We start from the raw sequence: 19,367 nt of genomic DNA, 5'->3' as shown, positions 1-19,367 counted from the left end.
TCAGAGCACACCAGACTGCGTTTTCCCGATCGCCCGCAGCAGGGTCAGAAGGGAGGTGGCCGCCCTCCGTCGTGGCCTCTGACGGTTTTTGAGCGTTGGTGTCTGGCACGCGCTAGCCCCTCTTGCTTTGGTTCCGCCATGCCGATGTACCAGGTAAAGCCCTATCACGGGGGTGGCGCGCCTCTCCGTGTGGAGCTTCCCACCTGCATGTACCGGCTCCCCAACGTGCACTGCAGGAGCGGCGGCCCAGCGCCCGGCGCTGGCCACGTGCAGGTAGGAGCGCGGGGTCCCCCGCCCAGTGCGCACGCGCGGCGGCCGGCTGCCGGACCGGGTCCCCACAGGCCGGAGCGAATGCATCCCACCCGCTTCACGGCCCCACCCCGCTTCTGTGCCGGCCAGCCAGGGACTCACCCAAACTTTTCTCTTTTAAAGGATTTATCCAGGCCGGGCGCTGTGGCTCACGCCTGTAATCCCAGCACTTTGGGAGGCCGAGGCTGGCGGATCACCTGAGGTTAGGAGTTCGAGACCAGCCTGGCCAACATGGTGAAACCTCGGCTCTACTGAAAATACAAAAATCAGCCGGGTGTGGTGGCAGGCGCCTGTAATCCCAGCTACTCGGGAGTTTGAGGCAGGAGAATCGTTTGAACCCTGGAGGCGGGGTTTGCAGTGAGCTGAGATCGAGCCATTGCACTCGAGCCTGGGCAACAAAAGCGAAACTGTCTCAAAAAAAGAAAATATATATATATATATGTATATATCTTTCCAGGTCGCGCGCGGTGGTTCATGCCTGGAATCTCAGCGCTTTGGGAGACCAAGGTGGGAGAATCGCTTGAGCCCCAAGAGTTTGAGACCAGCCTGAGCAACATGGCGAGACCCTTGTCTCTATTTTTTAAATGTTTTAATTAGGCCGGGCGCGGTGGCTCAAGCCTGTAATCCCAGCACTTTGGGAGGCCGAGACGGGCGGATCACGAGGTCAGCAGATCGAGACCATCCTGGCTAACACGGTGAAACCCCGTCTGTACTAAAAACTACAAAAAACTAGCCAGGTGAGGTGGCGGGCACCTGTAGTCCTAGCTACTCGGGAGGCTGAGGCAGGAGAATGGCGTGAACCCAGGAGGCGGAGCTTGCAGTGAGCTGAGATTGCACCACTGCACTCCAGCCTGGGCGACAGAGCGAGACTCCGTCTCAAAAAATTTTTTTAAAAAATTAAATGTTTTGGTCGGGCGCGGTGGCTCAAGCCTGTAATCCCAGCACTTTGGGAGGCCGAGATGGGCGGATCACAAGGTCAGGAGATCGAGACCATCCTGGCTAACACGGTGAAACCCCGTCTCTACTAAAAAAATACAAAAAACTAGCCGGGCGCGGTGGCGGGCGCCTGTAGTCCCAGCTACTCGGGAGGCTGAGGCAGGAGAATGGCGTGAACCCGGGAGGCGGAGCTTGCAGTGAGCTGAGATCCAGCCACTGCACTCCAGCCTGGGCGACAGAGCCAGACTCCGTCTCAAAAAAAAAAAAAAAAAAAAAATTAAATGTTTTAATTAAAATAAAAATCTGTCCTTTATATATATATATATATGGTTGCTTAAACATTTTAGTTCAGAGATTCTACCTTCTGAAAAGTGAATAGCACATAAATGCTCATTTTCAGGAATTACAAAGCGAACCCCAGGGTCACGACGGCCCAGGTTGACACACATTGTCACCCCTCCATTCTTTCCACTTCAACCTTCCCTCCCCACCCCCAACCCCAGGTCTTGATTTTTTATGGTAATTATGTCCTGCTTGTCTCTCTTATTTTGTCAACTCAGTATTTATCCCTAAACAATATAGTCTGGTTTTTTGGGTTTTTTTGTTTTTTTCAGACAGAGTCTTGCTCTGTCGCCCAGGCTGGAGTGCAGTAGTGTGATCTCAGCTCACTGCAACCCCTGCCTCCCAGGTTCAAGCAATTCTCCCGCCTCAGCCTCCTGAGTAGCTGAGATTACAGGCACCATCCACTGGACCCGGCTAATTTTTGTATTTTTAGTAGAGACGGGGTTTCACCATGTTGGCCAGGCTGGTCTCGAACTCCTGACCTCAAGTGATCCACCCGCCTCAATCTCCCAAAGTGCTGGGATTACAGGCGTGAGCCACTGCACCTGGCCCCTAAACAATTGATATATATATATATATATATATATAAGCATACAGCATATAATCTGATGTGTCTGGCTTTTTTTTTTTTTTTTAATGTAGAGATGGGATCTCACCCTATCTCTACCTAAAAGGTGGTTATCAAGAACGGAGGTGGGCCGGGCGCGGTGGCTCACGCCTGTAATCCCAGCACTTTGGGAGGCCGAGACAGGCGGATCATGAGGTCAGGAGATCGAGACCATCCTGGCTAACCCGGTGAAACCCCGTCTCTACTAAAAAATACAAAAAAACTAGCCGGGCGAGGTGGCGGGCGCCTGTAGTCCCAGCTACTCCGGAGGCTGAGGCAGGAGAATGGCGTGAACCCGGGAGGCGGAGCTTGCAGTGAGCTGAGATCCGGCCACTGCACTCCAGCCTGGGTGACAGAGCGAGACTCCGTCTCAAAAAAAAAAAAAAAAAAAAAAAAAAAGAACGGAGGTGGTCTCCATCTCCTGGCCTCAAGTGATCCCCTAACCCCAGCCTCCCAAAGTGCTGGGATTACAAACATGAGCCACTGGTGCCCAGCCCTGGCTTCTTTTTTGTAGACATTATTTTAGGAGTCATTTTATTGTAACATCGGAAGTATTCTTCTTCTCTGTAGTATACTGTTCTATTGCATGGCTCTCCACCATATACTTATCCATCCTACTTGCTCAGGGACACTGGATTGTTTTCCATTTTAACCTGCTATGAACAATTCTGTAGTGAATATTCTTATACAGAGCAGCAGGCATGGGGTATGTACTAATGAACGGGACTCCTGGCTCAGTGGCCCACCTGGCTTTCCACTCTACTAAATTGTTTTCCAGAGTTGTTATACTGTTTTACACGCTTGCTCACCACCCACCGGCTGGGTAGAAGAATTCCTGATATTTGCACCCTGCCCAAAACTGGTGGGTGTAGCGTGGTATCCTAGGGTAGTTTTAGTTTGGATTTCTCCAGACTTCTCTAAGTTGAGAACCTTTTCCTATTCACTGGCCGCTGTGGTTGCTCTTTTGTAATGTACCTGCTCAAGTCTTTCACTCCTTTCTCATTGCAAACATACATCCTAGGTTTCCAGCAGGAGAAACAGACCTGTCCATTCTGACACAAGATGGGTGAATCGGTAACTTTTTCGGTCTGTTTTCCCACTGCTTGTTATCCTTCTGCTTTCTTTAATGGCTTTCTGCCTAGATCAGGAGGGACGGACTTTCTTTTGAAACCCAGTAACACAACGTGTTATTTCAGTACAGAGCTGAGACAGAAATAGCAGACATGGTTCAATGGTCCCTGCACCTAGAGAGTGCCATGGAAACAGGGCCCAGTCACCCTCCAACTACACAGTCCCATGAAACCAGAAAGACAACCCAGGTTGGAGAATGTCACCTTTCATTGAAGGCCAAGTTTTGCAGAGTCTGTTTTACTTGTATTTAAGTCTGCTGCCTAACTTCTTGTGGCCTTTTGTGAACTTACAACTTAGAGGACACGTAATCTCACTTTTCCAGCAATTTTTCTAGGAGATGATAACAATGTGTACAAATAATTAGCAATAAAACATCTTGGCCAGGCGCAGTGGTTCACATCTGTAATCCCAGCACTTTGGGAGACCAAGGCAGGAGGATCACTTGAACCTAGAAGTTCAAAACCAATCTGGGCAACATGGTGAAACCCCATTTTTACAAAAAGTACAACACTTAGCCAGGTGTGGTAGCATGTGCCTGTAGTTCCAGCTACTCAGGAGGCTGAGGTGGGAGGATCACTTGATCCCAGGAGGTCAGGGCTGCATTGAGCTGTGATCGGCCACTGCACTCCAGCCTGGGCAACGGAGTGAAGCCCCGTGTCAAGAAAAGCAATCAAGCATCTCCAGGGTAAAGGAGAGCAACATGAAGAATAAGCTGTTTATAAATACATATAAATTGAAACAAATTGATAAAAACAATATACCACATCACAATCTAGTCTCAGCAAGGAAAACAGCAGGCCAACATTACAAGGCACCAATGACATAAAACAGATCTTGAACATTTTGGTATTACTCAGATCATGAAGGACTAGATCAAGCTGCACTCAGGGCTTAAAAATCACAAGCCACATTACACGTATAGTACTTCAGACATTCTTCATTCCTGACTGAGTTGTTTTGTTTTTGAGACGGAATCTCACTCTGTCGCCCAGGCTGGAGTGCAGTGTCGCGATCTTGGCTCACTGCAGCCGCCGTCTCCCGGGTTCAAGCAATTCTCCTGCCTCAGCCTCGCCAGTAGCTGGGATTGCAGGTGCCCGCCACCACGGCCGACTAATTTTTTGTATTTTTGGTAGAGACTGGGTTTCACCATGTTGGCCAGGCTGGTCTTGATCTCCTGACCTCAAGTGATCTGCCTGCCTTGGCCTCACAAAGTGCTGTGATTACAGGCATGAGCCATCGCACCCGGCCCTGACTGAGCTTTGAATCCAGTAGGTGCATTTTTGGCCCTATTGGAGCAGACACCCTACTGCCATTTGTGGAAATTATATACAAACAATGTACAGATATAGGTTGGTTAAGAGAGATTGGAAATATGACTCAGGACTTACCATTAAGTAACAGAATATTACACAGGTAGTAGCCCTCCCTGTTACACATCTTGCTTTCAAATTTATTTTCAGTCAGCACCTAATTTTTTTTTTTTTTTTTTTGAGATGGAGTCGCCCTGTTGCTCAGGCTAGAGTGCAGTGGTGCGATCTCGGCTCACTGCACTCTCTACCTCCTAAGTCCAAGTGATTCTCCTGCCTCAGCCTCTGAGTAGCTGGGACTACAGGTGCCCACCACCAAGCCCAGCTAATTTTTGTGTTTCAGTAGAAATGGAGTCTCATCATGCTGTCCTCTTGAACTCCTGACCTCAAGTGATCCACCCGCCTGCCCCTTCCAAAGTGCTGAGCTTACAGGTGTGAGCCACCATGCCCGGCCAGCATCCAATAATTTAATTGGCATACTGAACTCTGTTCCACCCAGAAGTCAGTGGACTTCACATTGCTCTGCTGTTTGATCTTAAATAAGAGCAGCAGACTAGGAGAGGTGAGAAAGTGCTGATTAAGCCCGAGGGTAAATAGGAGTTAAGCAAACAAGAGAAGAGGGAAGAGCAATGCAGATAGAGGAAACGGCACATGAAGATCCTGTGGTCCGAGCCAGCGTGGTGTTTTAGGAACTCGTAGGACAGTGTAGCTAGAGCACAGAGCAAAGGAGGAAATTGGGTGAGGTAAGGTAGCCAGAGGCCAAATGATACAAGATGTCTGTGACGCCATGTTAAATGTTTGACATTTTATCCTAAGCACCTAGGAGGTTAGCAAGGGGGAGACAGTGACAATATCAGAAATTTTTCTTTTGAGACGGAGTCTTGCTCTTGTCACCCAGGGTGGAGTGCAGTGGCGCGATCTCTGCTCACTGCAACCTCCGCCTCCCAGGTTCAAGCAATTCTCCTGCCTCAGCCTCCTGAGTAGCTGGGATTACAGGCACCCACACCACACCCAGCTATAGTTTTTGTACTTTTAGTAGAGACAGGGGTTTCACAATATTGGCCAGGCTGGTCTCAAACTCCTGACCTCAGGTGATCTGCCCACCTCGGCCTCCCAAAGTGCTAGGACTACAGGCATGAGTCACTGCGCCCAGCCCTGAGTTTCTTTTAAAAATCTTTCTAGCTGCCATCTTAAAGGATGGATTGCAGGGTGAACTAGAAAGGTGCAAGGTGGAATAGGCTAGGTGAAAAATGGTGGCCTGGCTGGGCATGGTGGCTCACATCTGTCTTCTCAGCACTTTGGGAGCTGAGGTGGGAGGATGGCTTGAGGACAGGAGTTTGAGACCAGCCTGAGCAACATAGCACAGTTGTCTCTACAAAAAAAAAATTAAAAATTAGCCAGGCTTGGTGGTGCACACCTGTAGTCCCAGGCACTCAGGAGACTAAGGCAGGAGGATCAGTTGAGCCCAGGAAGTCAAGGCTGCAGTGGGCCATGATCACACTATTGCACTCCAGCCTGGGCAACAGAGTGAGACCCTGTCTCCAGGACAAAAGAAAAGCCAAGAAAATGATTTGGGGAATTGATTAGCTCCATGGGTATGCTTCCAAGCTAAAAAACTGTTTCAACCCGTGTTCCCTTTTCCCTATTTGTATAAATTACTGAGTTACATTCTCATTGCTACTTATTTAAGCAAAGTATTCTTAGTTAAGAACAAAGAACTAAAAATTGTGTTCATTTTCTATCTTTCCCTGTTCTTAGACTAAATTACGTGAAATCGGAACCATACAATTTCAGAGTGGCTTTCAGCCACAACTTTTATTTTAGTTTTTTTGTTTTTGTTTTTATTTTTGTTTTTTTTTTGAGACAGAGTCTTGCTCTGTCACCCAGGCTGGAGTGCAATGGTGTGATCTCGGCTCACTGCAACCTCTACCTCCTGGGTTCAAGCCATTCTCCTGCCTCAGCCTCCCGAGTAGCTGGGATTATAGGCACGCGCCACCACGCCCAGCTAATTTTTGTATTTCTAGTAGAGACAGGGTTTCACCATGTTGGCCAAGCTGGTCTTGAACTCCTGACCTCAGATGATCTGCCTACCTAGACCTCCTTACCTAGACTTGTAATCCCAAGTGCTGGGATTACAGGTGTGAGCCACCACACCCAGCCCATAATGTCTTCTTTTAAAGGGTGGGAGGTTTGATGAGTGCATGGCAAAGTAAGACAAGTGATCAAACTTAAACAACACTGTTCTGATGGGAGAGGAAATGAACATTTGGCTGTTGGTTTGTTTAGGAAGAGTCTAACCCATCTCTGCAAGCTCTTGAGTCCCGCCAAGATGATATTTTAAAACGTCTGTATGAGTTGAAAGCTGCAGTTGATGGTCTCTCCAAGATGATTCAAACACCAGATGCAGACTTGGATGTAACCAACATAATCCAAGCGGATGAGCCCATGACCTTAACCACCAATGTGCTGGACTTGAATTCAGTGCTTGGGAAGGTAAGTTCGTTTTGAAAGCTGAAATGTTAGTAGGTGCTGAGTGGTTAGTACAGGGAAATTGTGCTACTGTGATTAAAGCCTTAGCTTTCAGGGCGGGCACGGTGGCTCACGCCTGTAATCCCAGCACTTTGGGAGGCAGAGGCAGGCGGATCACGAGGTCAGGAGATCCAGACCGTCCTGGCTAACATGGTGAAACCACATCTCTACTAAAATACAAAAAATTAGCTGGGCATGGTGGCGGGCGCCTGTAGTCCCAGCTACTCAGAAGGCTGAGGCAGAAGAATGGCGTGAACCCAGGAGGCAGAGCTTGCAGTGAGCGGAGATCGCGCCACTGCACTCCAGCCTGGGCAACAGAGCGAGACTCCGTCTCAAAAAAAAAAAAAAAAAAAAAAGGCTTAGCTTTCTAATTTTCAAAGGCAGAGCCAAGAGCATATTCATATTTTTTTCTCCTCTAAATGAGTGTGCCTTTGCACAGAACAGATTCCCAAGGCAGGAGTGAAGTCAAAACAAGCTCTAAAGCCTCTTCTTGACTTCTCAGACCAAGTAGAGGGCAGGGAGGATGTGTAGGCAGAGGAGGAGTAGAGGCAAGTTATAGCCTCTGCCAGTCCAGGCATGGGTCCAGCAGCCTCCGAGCCCTGGAAGAACAGATCTTAGCTTGTTTGCTCAGTGTTCCCCAGAGGTTCAGCAGAGGCAGCCCAGACTCTCTTTGATAGCAGGCCAACTTTCAGAACCGTGACTGCCCAAGCACAAAAATCCTACCCGTCCTTTTGAAATGTATTGCTCAGGCCAGTCATAGTCTCATATTTCAAGTGCATTTTGCTTGAATTCAGTTTGCTGTATTACAAGTAAGTTGCATCAGCCGGCTCTCATGATTGAAGTTTACAGGCTTCAGCTAATTTAGGGGAGAATCTGATATGCAAAGAAAGACCATCTCGTTTGTTACAACGAAGTGGTATTTATTTGAGGATGCAAAAAGGGTTTGTCCCAAGAATCCCTACCAATAGCCTCCTCTAGAATGGGTGATAGAATAGCACGACTTAAAAGCCCTAAAAAATGCAAGCATTGTGGTGTCTCACCCAGGGCTGGGATATTTGGTAACCTCAGTACCTCTGCATTCATGTATTCCTTCCACTGCTCCCTCACTCATCCAGTACTTGTTGGCATGCACTGAGGACTCAGATGAGGCGCAACCAGGCCCTCAGGGAGCCGGACCCTAGCAGATGAGTTTTTGAGCATGAGCAGCCATAACAGTCATTTCTCAGGGTGCTGGGGAGGCGTCTCAGAGCACGTGGTGCTCAAGATGAATTTTGATACCTCAGAAGACCCAGTGTCAAGTAATACAATATGTTCAGGGAACTGCAAGGCATTCCGCGTAGGCTGACGTGGGGGACATTAGTCAGGAGTAGCAGGCGGGGTACAGAAAGCCAAGGAGTTTGGCTGTGAGTGTTCACATCAGTGCATTCGTTATTACAAGTGAAAGTGTAGAAGAAATAAGAAAGTCTTTATCTAAAAAGGCTGTCATGCCTGGGTTTGGATTTATAACAGGCCCATCCCCCTGGACCTCTCATAGTGCCCCATGCCAGAGCAAACTGTGGCCCCGAACCATTGCTTGGCCTCTGTACCCATGGGCCACTGGCACTGAGGAGGGTTACCCAGTGGGAAAAAACAAGGCTATGAGTCTGAGCACTTCAGTTAACGCCTACTATGTTAGAATCTCCCCATCCCTCATCACCAATGATACCTTGAGCCAACACCCCTTCTTAAGGGGTTCTTCATGGAAACATCTTAACACAAATTGGCTGTGGTCAGCTGTTGGAAAGATTCAGTAGCTGGAATAATTGCAGGTTAAAAGGGACAAATAGAAGTGTCATTCCTGGCCGGGCGCGGTGGCTCAAGCCTGTAATCCCAGCACTTTGGGAGGCCGAGACGGGCGGATCACGAGATCAGGAGATCGAGACCATCCTGGCTAACATAGTGAAACCCCATCTCTACTAAAAAATTTTAAAAAACTAGCCGGGCGAGGTGGCGGGCACCTGTAGTCCCAGCTACTTGGGAGGCTGAGGCAGGAGAATGACATAAACCCGGGAGGCAGAGCTTGCAGTGAGCTGAGATCATGCCACTGCACTCCAGCCTGGGCGACAGAGCAAGACTCCGTCTCAAAAAAAAAAAAAAGAAGTGTCATTCCTAGGCCAGGCACCATGGCTCCCATCTGTAATCCCAGCACTTTGGGAGGCCAAGACAGACAGGTCATTTGAGGTCAGGAGTTTGAGAACAGCCTGGGCAACATGGCAAAACCCCATCTCTACTAAAAATAATTAAAAAAAAAAATTAGCTGGGCGTGGTGGCAGGCACCTGTAGTCCCAGCCACTCAGGAAGCTGAGGCAGGAGAATCACTTGAACCTGGGGAGGCAGAGGTTGCAGGGAGCAGCGATCATCCACTGTACTCCAGCCTGTGTGACAGAGTGAGACTCTGTCTCCAAAAAAAAAAGAGTGTCATTTCTGATACGCTGTTTTATTTGACAGTGGAGTCAACTTTTTATTCGTTGGGGATAAGGGGGTGGAGTCAGCTCATATCCCAGCTCCACTCCATCCTGAGCGAGTGGCCTTGGAGAAGTTACTGGCTGCAACCTGGAGAAGATGCTAGTGCCTTCTTCATGGAAGTGGAGGAGTCAGATAACCCTGGTTAGGTTCTTAGACTCGCACCCGGCACAGTGGCACTCTCTGATTACTGTTATTCGTACATTGTCTTGCTCTTTCCCCAGGATTATGGGGCGCTGAAAGACATCGTGATCAACGCGAACCCGGCCTCCCCTCCCCTCTCCCTGCTCGTGTTGCACAGGCTGCTCTGTGAGCACTTCAGGGTCCTGTCCACGGTGCACACGCACTCCTCAGTCAAGAGTGTGCCTGAAAACCTTCTCAAGTGCTTTGGAGAACAGAATAAAAAACAGCCCCGCCAAGAGTATCAGCTGGGATTCACTTTAATTTGGAAGAATGGTAAGTAGATGGGACTGAGTCAAACTTACACACAGCTGCCCCTTGAACACCACGAGTTTGACCTGCATGAGTCCATTTACATGTGAATTTTTTTCTTTTCTTTTCTTTTCTTTTTGAGACAGAGTCTCACTGTGTCACCCAGGCTGAAGTGCAGTGGCACAATCTTGGCTCACTGCAACTTCCACCTCTGGGTTCAAGCGATTCTCCTGCCTCAGCCTCCTGAGTAGCAGGCATTATAGGCGCGTGCCACCATGCCCAGCTAATTTTTTTCATGTTTTTAGTAGAGACGGTTTCACCACGTTGGTCAGGCTGGTCTCAAACTCCTGACCTCGTGATCCACCTGCCTTGGCCTCCCAAAGTGCTGGAATTACAGGCGTGAGCCACCGTGCCTGGGCCTCGTGGATTTTTTTTCAAATAACTATCTTGGAAAATTTTTTGGAGATTTGCAACAATTTGAAAATACTGGGCCGGGCGCGGTGGCTCAAGCCTGTAATCCCAGCACTTTGGGAGGCCGAGGCGGGTGGATCACGAGGTCAGGAGATCGAGACTATCCTGGCTAACACGGTGAAACCCCGTCTCTACTAAAAATACAAAAAATTAGCCGGGCGAGGTGGCAGGCGCCTGTAGTCTCAGCTACTTGGGAGGCTGAGGCGGGAGAATGGCGTGAACCCGGGAGGCGGAGCTTGCAGTGAGCCGAGATCGCGCCACTGCACTCCAGCCTGGGAGACACAGCGAGACTCCGTCTCAAAAAAAAAAAAAAAAAAAAAAAAAAAAAAGAAAATACTGGCAGACAAACCACATAGCCTAGAAATATCAAATCAAGGCTGTGCGCGGTGGCTCACGCCTGTAATCCCAGCTCTTTGTAAGGTGAAGGCAGGCGGATCACAAGGTCAGGAGTTCGAGACCAACCTGACCAACATGGTGAAACCCCGTCTCTACTAAAAATACAAAACTTAGCCAGGTGTGGTAGCGGGTACCTGTAATCCCAGCTACTCGGGAGGTGGAGGCAGGAGAATCTCTTGAACCCAGGAGGTGGAGGTTGCAGCCAGCCAAGATCACGCCATTGTACTCCAGCCTGGGCGACAGAACAAGACTCCATCTCAAAAAAAAAAAAAAAAAAAAAAATCAAAACAAGAAAAAGCTATGAGGCATAAAATATTTACATACTAGTCTATTTAATTTGCTACCACAAAATGTACACAAATCTATTTTAAGAAGTTAAAATGTATCAAAACTTACATACACACTATACATGGCACCACCTGCAGTTGAGAGAAATGTAAACAAACGTGAAGATGAGCATGAAATCCCAACTGCGTAACATTAACATTACAGAACAAACATACTGTACTGCTGGAATAATTTAACAGCCACCTCAAGCGTGGGGAGTGTCTGCTTCATTCTGCTTCAGACACCCCGTGACACCAGTCATCTCGGTGTGAGCAGCTAATTCACCTCTCCAGGAAATTGCATGTTGCAGTCAAAAGCGATCTCTTGGGAGGCCAAGGCGGGTGGATCACGAGGTCAGGAGATCGAGACCATCCTGGCTAACACGGTGAAACCCCGTCTCTACTAAAAAATACAAAAAAAATTAGCCGAGCGTGGTGGCAGGCGCCTGTGGTCCCAGCTGCTCGGGAGGCTGAGGCAGGAGAATGGCATGAACCTGGGAGGCGGAGCTTGCAGTGAGCCGAGATTGCACTACAGCACTCCAGCCTGGGCGACAGAGTGAGACTCCGTCTCAAAAAAAAAGTGATCTCTTGAGGTTCTTGGGTATTTTTCATCATGTTTTGGGTATGTTTCCATCGTGCATTGCCATAAACCTTGACTAACACTGTGGGGCACTTACAAAGTGTCTCTTGTGATACTGAAAGTGCTCCCAAGAAGCAGAGAAAAGCCATGATATTACATGAAAAAGTTGAATTGCTTGATATGTACCAGAGGTCTGCAGCTGCCTCTTCAAGATAAATGAATTCAGTGTAAGAACCATTGTTTTAAAAAAAGGGAAATTTTCAGTCAGGCACAGTGGCTTACGCCTGTAATCCCAGCACTTTGGGAGGCCAAGGCAGGCGGATCACGAGGTCAAGAGATCAAGATCATCCTGGCCAACATGGTGAAACCCTGTCTCTACTAAAAATACAAAAATTAGCTGGGCTTGGTGGTGTGTGGCTGTAGTCCCAGCTACTCAGGAGGCTGAGGCAGGAGGATCACTTAAACCTGGGAGGTGGAGGTTGCAGTGAGCCGAGATTGCACCACTGCACTCCAGCCTGGTGACACAGCAAGACTCCGTCTCAAAAAAAAAAAAAAAGGGAAATTCATGAAGGCATCACTATAGCTGCACCAGGAGGTGCAAAAACCTTGCACTTTTTGCAAAATACCTATTTATCTTTTATTGAAAATGTAGCTTTTGGCCGGGTACGGTGGTTCATTCCTGTAATCCCAGCACTTTGGGAGGACAAGGTGGGTGGATCACCTGAGATCAGGAGTTCGAGACCAGCCTGACCAATACGGTGAAACCCCATCTCTACTAAAAGCACAAAAATGAGCCCGGCATGGTGACCTTCACCTGTAGTCCCAGCTACTCGGGAGACGGAGACAGGAGAATCGCTTGAACCCAGGAGGCAGAGGTTGCAGTGAGGCAAGATCGTGCCAGTACACTCCAGCCTGGGCTACAGAGTGAGACTCCATCTCAAAAAAAAAAAAGAAAAGAAAATGCAGCTTTTATGTGGGGTGCAGGATTCCTGTTAGAAAGGCATACCTATAGACTCTCATATGATTTGAGAAAAACCAAAGTTATTATATGACAACTTGAAGCCAAAGGAAGGTGAAAGATCTAAAGCTGGAGAGTTTAATGCCAGGAAACGATGGTTTGATAATTTTAGGAAAAGGTTTGGCTTTTAAAAATGTCAAGATAACAGGAGAAGCAGCTTCTGCTAACCAAGAGGCAGCAGACAAGTTCCCAGATGCCATTAAGAAAATCATGGAGGAGAAAGGATGCCTGTGTCAACACGTTTTTAATGCAGACAAAACTGCCCTAATCTGGGGTGGGGGCGGGGAACCACAAAGGACATTTATTAGTAAAGAAGAGAAGTGAGTCCCAGAATTGAAGGCAGGGAGGGCTAGGCTAACCCTCCTGTTTTGTGCAGGTGCAGCTGTGTTTATGATCAGGAGAGCTCTTACCTGTAAAGCTGCTAACACCCAAGACTTCACGGGAAAAGATAAACACAGCTGCTCGTCTTTTGGTCGTACAACGCCTGGACAAGAACCCTTTTTCTGGATTAATTCCATTGATGCCTTGTCCCTGAAGTCAGGATGTACCTTGCCAGTAAGGGACACCTTTGAAAGTTCTTCAATGCTCCAGTCACTCAGAGCCCCATGAGTTAACACCAAGGGTGTCAAAGCCATCTACTTGCCCCCTAACACAACATGGATCAAAAAGTCGTAAGAACCTTTGAGGCTCATTACACACAGTATTCTGTGAAAGAATTGTCAGTGCTATGAAAGAGAACCCTGGCTAGACATGCCTGTAATCCCAGCTACTTGGGAGGCTGAGGCAGGAGAATTGCTTGAACGCGGGAGGTGGAGGTTGTACTGAGATCGTGCCACTGCACTCCAGCCTGGGTGACAGAGCAAGACTCCATCTCAAAACAAAAAGCAAAAGAGAGAGAACCCTGATAGAACATCTTGAAGAGTCTGGAAGGATTACATCATTGAAGAGGCCATCGTTGTATACAAAGCTGTGAAAGCCATCACGGTGAAACAGTACATTCCTGCTGGAGAAACCTGTGTCCAGATGTGCGTGACTTCATAGGATCTACGACAGCCAAGGAAACCAAGAAATAGATCACAGATGGGGCAAAAGTGGGTGGTGAAGAGTTTCAGGATACAGATCTCGGAGAAATTCAAGGGCTGACAGACACTGCACAGAAGAGTTAACATAAGACAGCTTAATGGGGAGAAGTGTTTCCAAGCCAGTGCCAGATGTTGAGGAAGAAGACCTAGGAGAAGCCAGGCTGGAAAACAGATTTCCATTAGACAGTCTGGGAGAAGGCTTCTGATCATTCGAGGCTGCTTTTGACTTCTTTTATGACCTGGAGTCTTCTATGATACAAGCAGTGAAACTAAAGCAAACGGTGGAAGGGTTCATGCTGCATGGAACTATTTTTAGAGAAATCAAAAGGCAGTCAGACAAATTATGATGTATTTCCCTAAAGCTACACCGTGCTTGCCTCTCCTCCTTTCCTGCCTCCCTTTCTACCGCTGCCACCCAAGACAGCAAGACCAACCCCTCTTCCTCAGCGACATGGGCAGTGGGATGAAGACCTTTAAGATGATCCGCTTCAACTTAATGAATAGTAAATTCATTATCCTTTTCTTTTTAAGAGGCAGGGTCTTGCTATGTCACCCAGGCTGGAATGCAGTGGTACGGTCACAGCTCACCACAGCCTCAACCTTCTGGGCTCAAGTGATCCTCCCACCTCAGCCTCCCAAGCAGCAGGGACTACAGGTGTGAGCCACCATGCCCAGCATCCTTATTATTTTCTTAACATTTTCTCAAGTTTATCCTAAGAATATAGCATATGATATATAGACCATACAAAGTGTGTGAATCAACTGTCACAGGTAAGGCTTCCCATCAGTAGTAGGCTGTTAGTGCTTAAGATTTGGAGGAGTCAAAAGTTTTATGTGGATTTTCGCTGCACAGCAGTGGGGAGTCAGTGCCCCTAACCCCCACACTGTTCAAGGGTCACCTGTACTATATGATGAGATGTGCAACATGGTTTTGATACGAGGCAGCAAGGGGTTAGGACACTGTGTGGCATACCGGCCATACAGCGATTTGCATCAGGTCAGATATTCTAAGTCTAAGAAGCCTGTGGGGTAGTTCTAGAGGAGGAGCAGAGATGAAGCACTGCAAAGATGCCCTTGTTCCTCTGCAAAGTTTAGGGTCTGAGTGAGACACAGCTCAAGTTGGGACTGTGAGCCTTGGAGGAAGGGGGTTCTGTCCAACCAGGCAAAGCAGGGGAGTCATGGCTATCACAGCCATCTTGCCCTCACATTCTAGAACTTACTATCATAGGGACATTGAAATTATCTTCTCATATGGCCACATAAAGATAGGATGTCATGTACTCACTATCCCACGGATGTATGCCCCTTCTGGTTATGCTGATATGGAAGGAAGCGAGTTCATGTCATTCATACCTTAACTGCCCTCAGCCTCACAGAAAGCGATTTATGAGGCCAAGAGCCTGGGAGATGCAACTCCTGTGTTTCTAGCCCTCAGCCCCCAAATCCTTAGGCAGCAGGGATTGGAGCAGGTGGTCTGAGGTCCCTTCCAGCTTCAGAACTGTCATAATCAAATACCAGGAATGGCTCTTTGGTTACTTTTTTAACATAGTTCGCACTTAAACCTTTTTCAGTATTAAGCATCTTAAGAGACTGACTGAAAATGTGATGTTCTTCTTGAAAACACCCTTTCCCGTGTCATCAGTCTGTGGTGTTTGGTGACTGTCCCCTTCCCCATTGTGCGAGTACTTCCCTCACACGGCTGCTCTGGTGATGCTACCTTGCGTGTGTTTTTTCTTTTCAGTGCCGAAGACGCAGATGAAATTCAGCGTCCAGACGATGTGCCCCATCGAAGGAGAAGGGAACATTGCACGTTTCTTGTTCTCTCTGTTTGGCCAGAAGCATAATGCTGTCAATGCAACCCTTATAGATAGCTGGGTAGATATCGCGATTTTTCAGTTAAAAGAGGGAAGCAGTAAAGAAAAAGCCGCTGTTTTCCGTTCTATGAACTCAGCTCTTGGGAAGAGCCCTTGGCTCGCTGGGAATGAACTCACCGTAGCAGACGTGGTGCTGTGGTCTGTGCTCCAGCAGACCGGAGGCTGCAGTGTGACAGTGCCAGCCAACGTGCAGAGGTGGATGAGGTCTTGTGAAAACCTGGCTCCTTTTAACACGGCCCTCAAGCTCCTTAAGTGAATTCCGTTACCGATTTTAAAGAGTTTAGATTTTAAGAATGGTGCTCTTTCATGCCTATTATCAGTAAGGGGACTTGTATTAGAGTCAAAGTCTTTTTATTTAGGCCAGTTGTCAAATGTCAATAAAAGCATCATGTAATTTGTGGTTTTCATTTTATTTAAAATTCAGCAAAATCATATGCCATCTACCGTGATGACTGCCAACTCCATGGCAGACCCTTTCTGGGATTCAAAAACCACTTCAGATCGCTGCCTCTGAGGGATGTACAGATTGGCTGGGGAGTTGAATGCTACAATAAAGGAGGAAGTATCGGGGAACAGTGCAGGGCAAAGGTGGGAAAGAGATCTGAGCTGCCTGGAGATCACCTGGGGTGAGGAGTACAAAGCTTTGCAAGGGTGTGGTTTTGGAATGACGCTAAATTGAAGGTGGAGAGAACAGATAAAAAGATTGGAAGTTGCGGCCGGACGCGGTCGCTCACACCTGTAATCCCAGCACTTTGGGAGGCTGAGGCAGGCAGATCACGAGGTCAGGAGATCCAGACCATCTTGGCTAACCCAGTGAAACCCCATCTCTACTAAAAGTACAAAAAAATTAGCCGGGTGTGGTGGTGGGCGCCTGTAGTCCCAGCTACTCGGGAGGCTGAGGCAGAAGAATGGCATGAACCGGGGAGGCGGAGCTTGCAGTGAACCGAGATGGCGCCACTGCACTCCAGCCTGGGCGACAGAGACTCCATCCCCAAAAAAAAAAAAAACATTGGAAGTTGCACACTGTACACTGTTAAGAAGTTGAGCTTTTATCTTAGAGGCAGCAGAAGGTTTGGAGCCAAGGAATGAAATGATCAGGCGTCCTTCAGGTAATGAACTTGGCTGCAGTGTGAAAGGGGTAGGAAGACTGGCAGCTGTCAAAACTGGAACAGTCCAGTGAGTATGTGCAGGCCTGGGCTTGGGCAGTGACAGAGGCACACGTCAATTTCTGTGGTAGAACCTTCTAGAGAAAGACCAGACAGAGGGTCAACAGAGTTGAAAGGAAAAAATAATTGAGGATAAAGTCCAAGTTTTTTGTTTCATAGACCATTTAGGTAGGAAATTCAGGAAAAGGAGCTTGTGAGGCAGGAAAGGAAGGAGCACCGGCTTGGGGCACTCTGACATCTTTAAAAAGTCTTGTAAAGGCTTACTAAATACAACTAAGAATTACACCAACTATACCCTAATGAAGATTAAAAATTTACATTCCAGTTAACTACCTTAAAAGTTAAGTCCACTTTCATCCTACAGATACAGCCTGAGGAAGGTTAGACAGGTACGCCCCCATCCTTTCCGTCATCCCTCACCCCTTTGTCTTGAGAAAGGAGGTTTAGCTGCTTCTTTAGTTCTGCAATTTCTTTTTCTTGCTCTATTATCTTCATCTGTAGAGTGAAGTTAACCTGTAAGGAGAAAATATTTTAAACTCCATTAAAATAACTTACTACTATTTTTTTTTTTTTTTTTTTTTTTGAGACAGAGTCTCACTCTGTCGCCCAGGCTGGAGTGCAGTGGCGCGATCTCGGTTCACTGCAGCTCCACCTCCCGGGTTCACGCCATTCTCCTGCCTCAGCCTCCAGAGAAGCTAGGACTACAGGCGCCCGCCACCATGCCTGGCTAAATTTTTGTATTTTTAGTAGAGACAAGGTTTCACCATGTTAGCCAGGATGGTCTCAATCTCCTGACCTAGTGATCTGCCCACCTCAGCCTCCCAAAGTGCTGGAATTACAGGCGTGAGCCACCGTGCCTGGACTGTTTTTCCCCCCGGACCTGTTTTTTGTTTGTTTTGAGACAATCTTGCTGTTGCCCAGGCTGGAGTACAGTGGCATGATCTCGGCTCACTGCAACCTGTGCCTCCCCAGTTCAAGCTATTCTCGTGCCTCAGCCACCCAAGTAGCTGGGATTACAGGCGCTCTCGTACAAGCCCAGCTAGTTTCTGTATTTTTAGTAGAGATGGGGTTTCGCCATGTTGGCCAGACTGGTCTTGAACTCCTGACCTCAATTACCACCTGCCTCAACCCTCCAAAGTGCTGGGATTACAGGCATGAGCCACCACACCCAGCCAAGGTTTCATTTTACACAAAAAACTTTTGCAAGACAGTAGAAATCCTAAATAACTATGGTTATAAATACTAAATAACTATGGTCTCTAATAGCTGTCTTAACTGAGCATTAGAAAATCCCCTTCATGTGTGAAGATAAATATTTATACTTAGTTTTAAGAACCACATCTGTAGCTGGGCGTGGTGGCTCACAACTGGCTAATTTTTGTATTTTTAGTAGAGACAGGGTTTCACCATGTTGGTCAGGCTGGTCTTGAACTCCTGACCTCATGATCCGCCTGCATCGGCCTCCCAAAGTGATAGGATTACAGGCGTGAGCCACCGCGCCTGGTGCTTATAATTCTTAGAGTAGACAGGTGGTAGGGAGTCAACTTGCTTACGTGGACAGTGAATACAAGCGTGCTACTGGCATTCAACCTAGTGCTTGATACAGTCAGGGAACTCTGAGAATGGGTTTAAATATTTTGTTTGCACCAATAGGAGTCTAAGCTCAACTATTCACTGAAACAGGATTCACTATTTATTTTGAGACGGAGTCTCGCTTTGTCGCCCAGGCTGGAGTGCAGTGGTGTGATCTCGGCTCACTGCAACCTTCACCTCCTGGGTTCAAGTGATTCTCCTGCCTCAGCCTCCTGAGGAGGTGGGATTACAGGTGTGTACCACCATGGCCGGCTAATTTTTGTACTTTTAGTAGACAGGGGCTTTCACCATGTTGGCCAGGACTCCTGACATCAGGCAATCTTCCCACCTCGGCCTCCCAAAATCCCATGCCTGGGATTACAGCATGAGCCACCCCGCCCAGCCAGGATTCACAATTTAAACAAATTCTATTTTAAGCTTCATATTTTCCTCAGCATTAAAAAGAAAAACATGTACAGAGACCATGTCCAGGGCAGCAGCTGCAGCCAGACCCCCACACCAGGCCACCCCTGCCTCTCCTGGGTGGTCTGCAGTGGCTGTGTACTGTGCAGGGAAGGCAGCAGCCCCCCTGGGGCACACTCTTCAGCACGACCCAGGGAGGTGCCAGGATTTTCTACAACCCGAAATTCTGAGAGTGCTAAACTCATCAGTGACCAAAACACCCTCAAGGGACCCGCCCACCACTTCAGCGCTCACCAGCCATGCCAGTGATGAGCCCCCGACAGACACCTAGACAGCCCATAACAGCAGGCAGGTGGTGAAGAGT

At 47.9% G+C, this 19,367-nt stretch overlaps 2 protein-coding genes and 1 non-coding gene across 11 annotated transcripts in view; 2 read left to right on the top strand and 1 right to left on the bottom strand.

Moving 5' to 3' along the window:
- Window positions 1-7: 7 nt before the first annotated feature.
- Window positions 8-16,236, top strand: AIMP2 (aminoacyl tRNA synthetase complex interacting multifunctional protein 2). 3 transcript variants are annotated; one of them, XM_002808346.4, is made up of 4 exons: window positions 8-273; window positions 6,919-7,125; window positions 9,888-10,119; window positions 15,710-16,236. In XM_002808346.4, exons 1-4 carry the CDS (start codon window positions 139-141, stop codon window positions 16,096-16,098), a joined length of 963 nt encoding a protein of 320 aa, XP_002808392.3. In that variant the 5' UTR covers window positions 8-138; the 3' UTR covers window positions 16,099-16,236. The 3 variants fall into 3 exon arrangements, with proteins under 3 accessions (XP_002808392.3, XP_077852300.1, XP_014988750.2); XM_015133264.3 differs by having other exon boundaries at window positions 28-153; XM_077996174.1 differs by lacking the exon at window positions 6,919-7,125.
- On the top strand, window positions 8,648-8,783 carry LOC114677241 (small nucleolar RNA SNORA42/SNORA80 family). Its single transcript, XR_003728532.1, has one exon. It is a non-coding gene; the product is annotated as a small nucleolar RNA SNORA42/SNORA80 family (small nucleolar RNA).
- The window catches only part of EIF2AK1 (eukaryotic translation initiation factor 2 alpha kinase 1), a 42,242-nt gene continuing 39,111 nt past the window's right edge, over window positions 16,237-19,367 (bottom strand). For all 7 annotated transcript variants that reach the window (XR_013415023.1, XM_077996168.1, XM_077996170.1 and 4 more), the window contains one exon: window positions 16,237-17,521. Coding sequence is in view for 6 of the 7 variants with exons in the window: in XM_077996168.1 (XP_077852294.1) it covers window positions 17,390-17,521 (132 nt within the window). In the remaining variant the exon portion in view is untranslated. The remainder of the gene's footprint in view (window positions 17,522-19,367) is intronic.

Source organism: Macaca mulatta, chromosome 3, assembly GCF_049350105.2.
Source record: "Macaca mulatta isolate MMU2019108-1 chromosome 3, T2T-MMU8v2.0, whole genome shotgun sequence".
Lineage (NCBI taxonomy): Eukaryota > Metazoa > Chordata > Mammalia > Primates > Cercopithecidae > Macaca > Macaca mulatta.
This window is presented reverse-complemented; position numbering and strand designations above follow the sequence as displayed.

Excerpts from the sequence above, each read along its gene's own strand:
- AIMP2 (XM_002808346.4), top strand. The coding sequence starts at position 139 with ATGCCGATGTACCAGGTAAAGCCCTATCACGGGGGTGGCGCGCCTCTC. Across the intron at positions 7,126-9,887 it reads TGAATTCAGTGCTTGGGAAG|GATTATGGGGCGCTGAAAGA; the intron begins GTAAGTTCGTTT and ends CTCTTTCCCCAG. Across the intron at positions 10,120-15,709 it reads CACTTTAATTTGGAAGAATG|TGCCGAAGACGCAGATGAAA; the intron begins GTAAGTAGATGG and ends TTTTCTTTTCAG.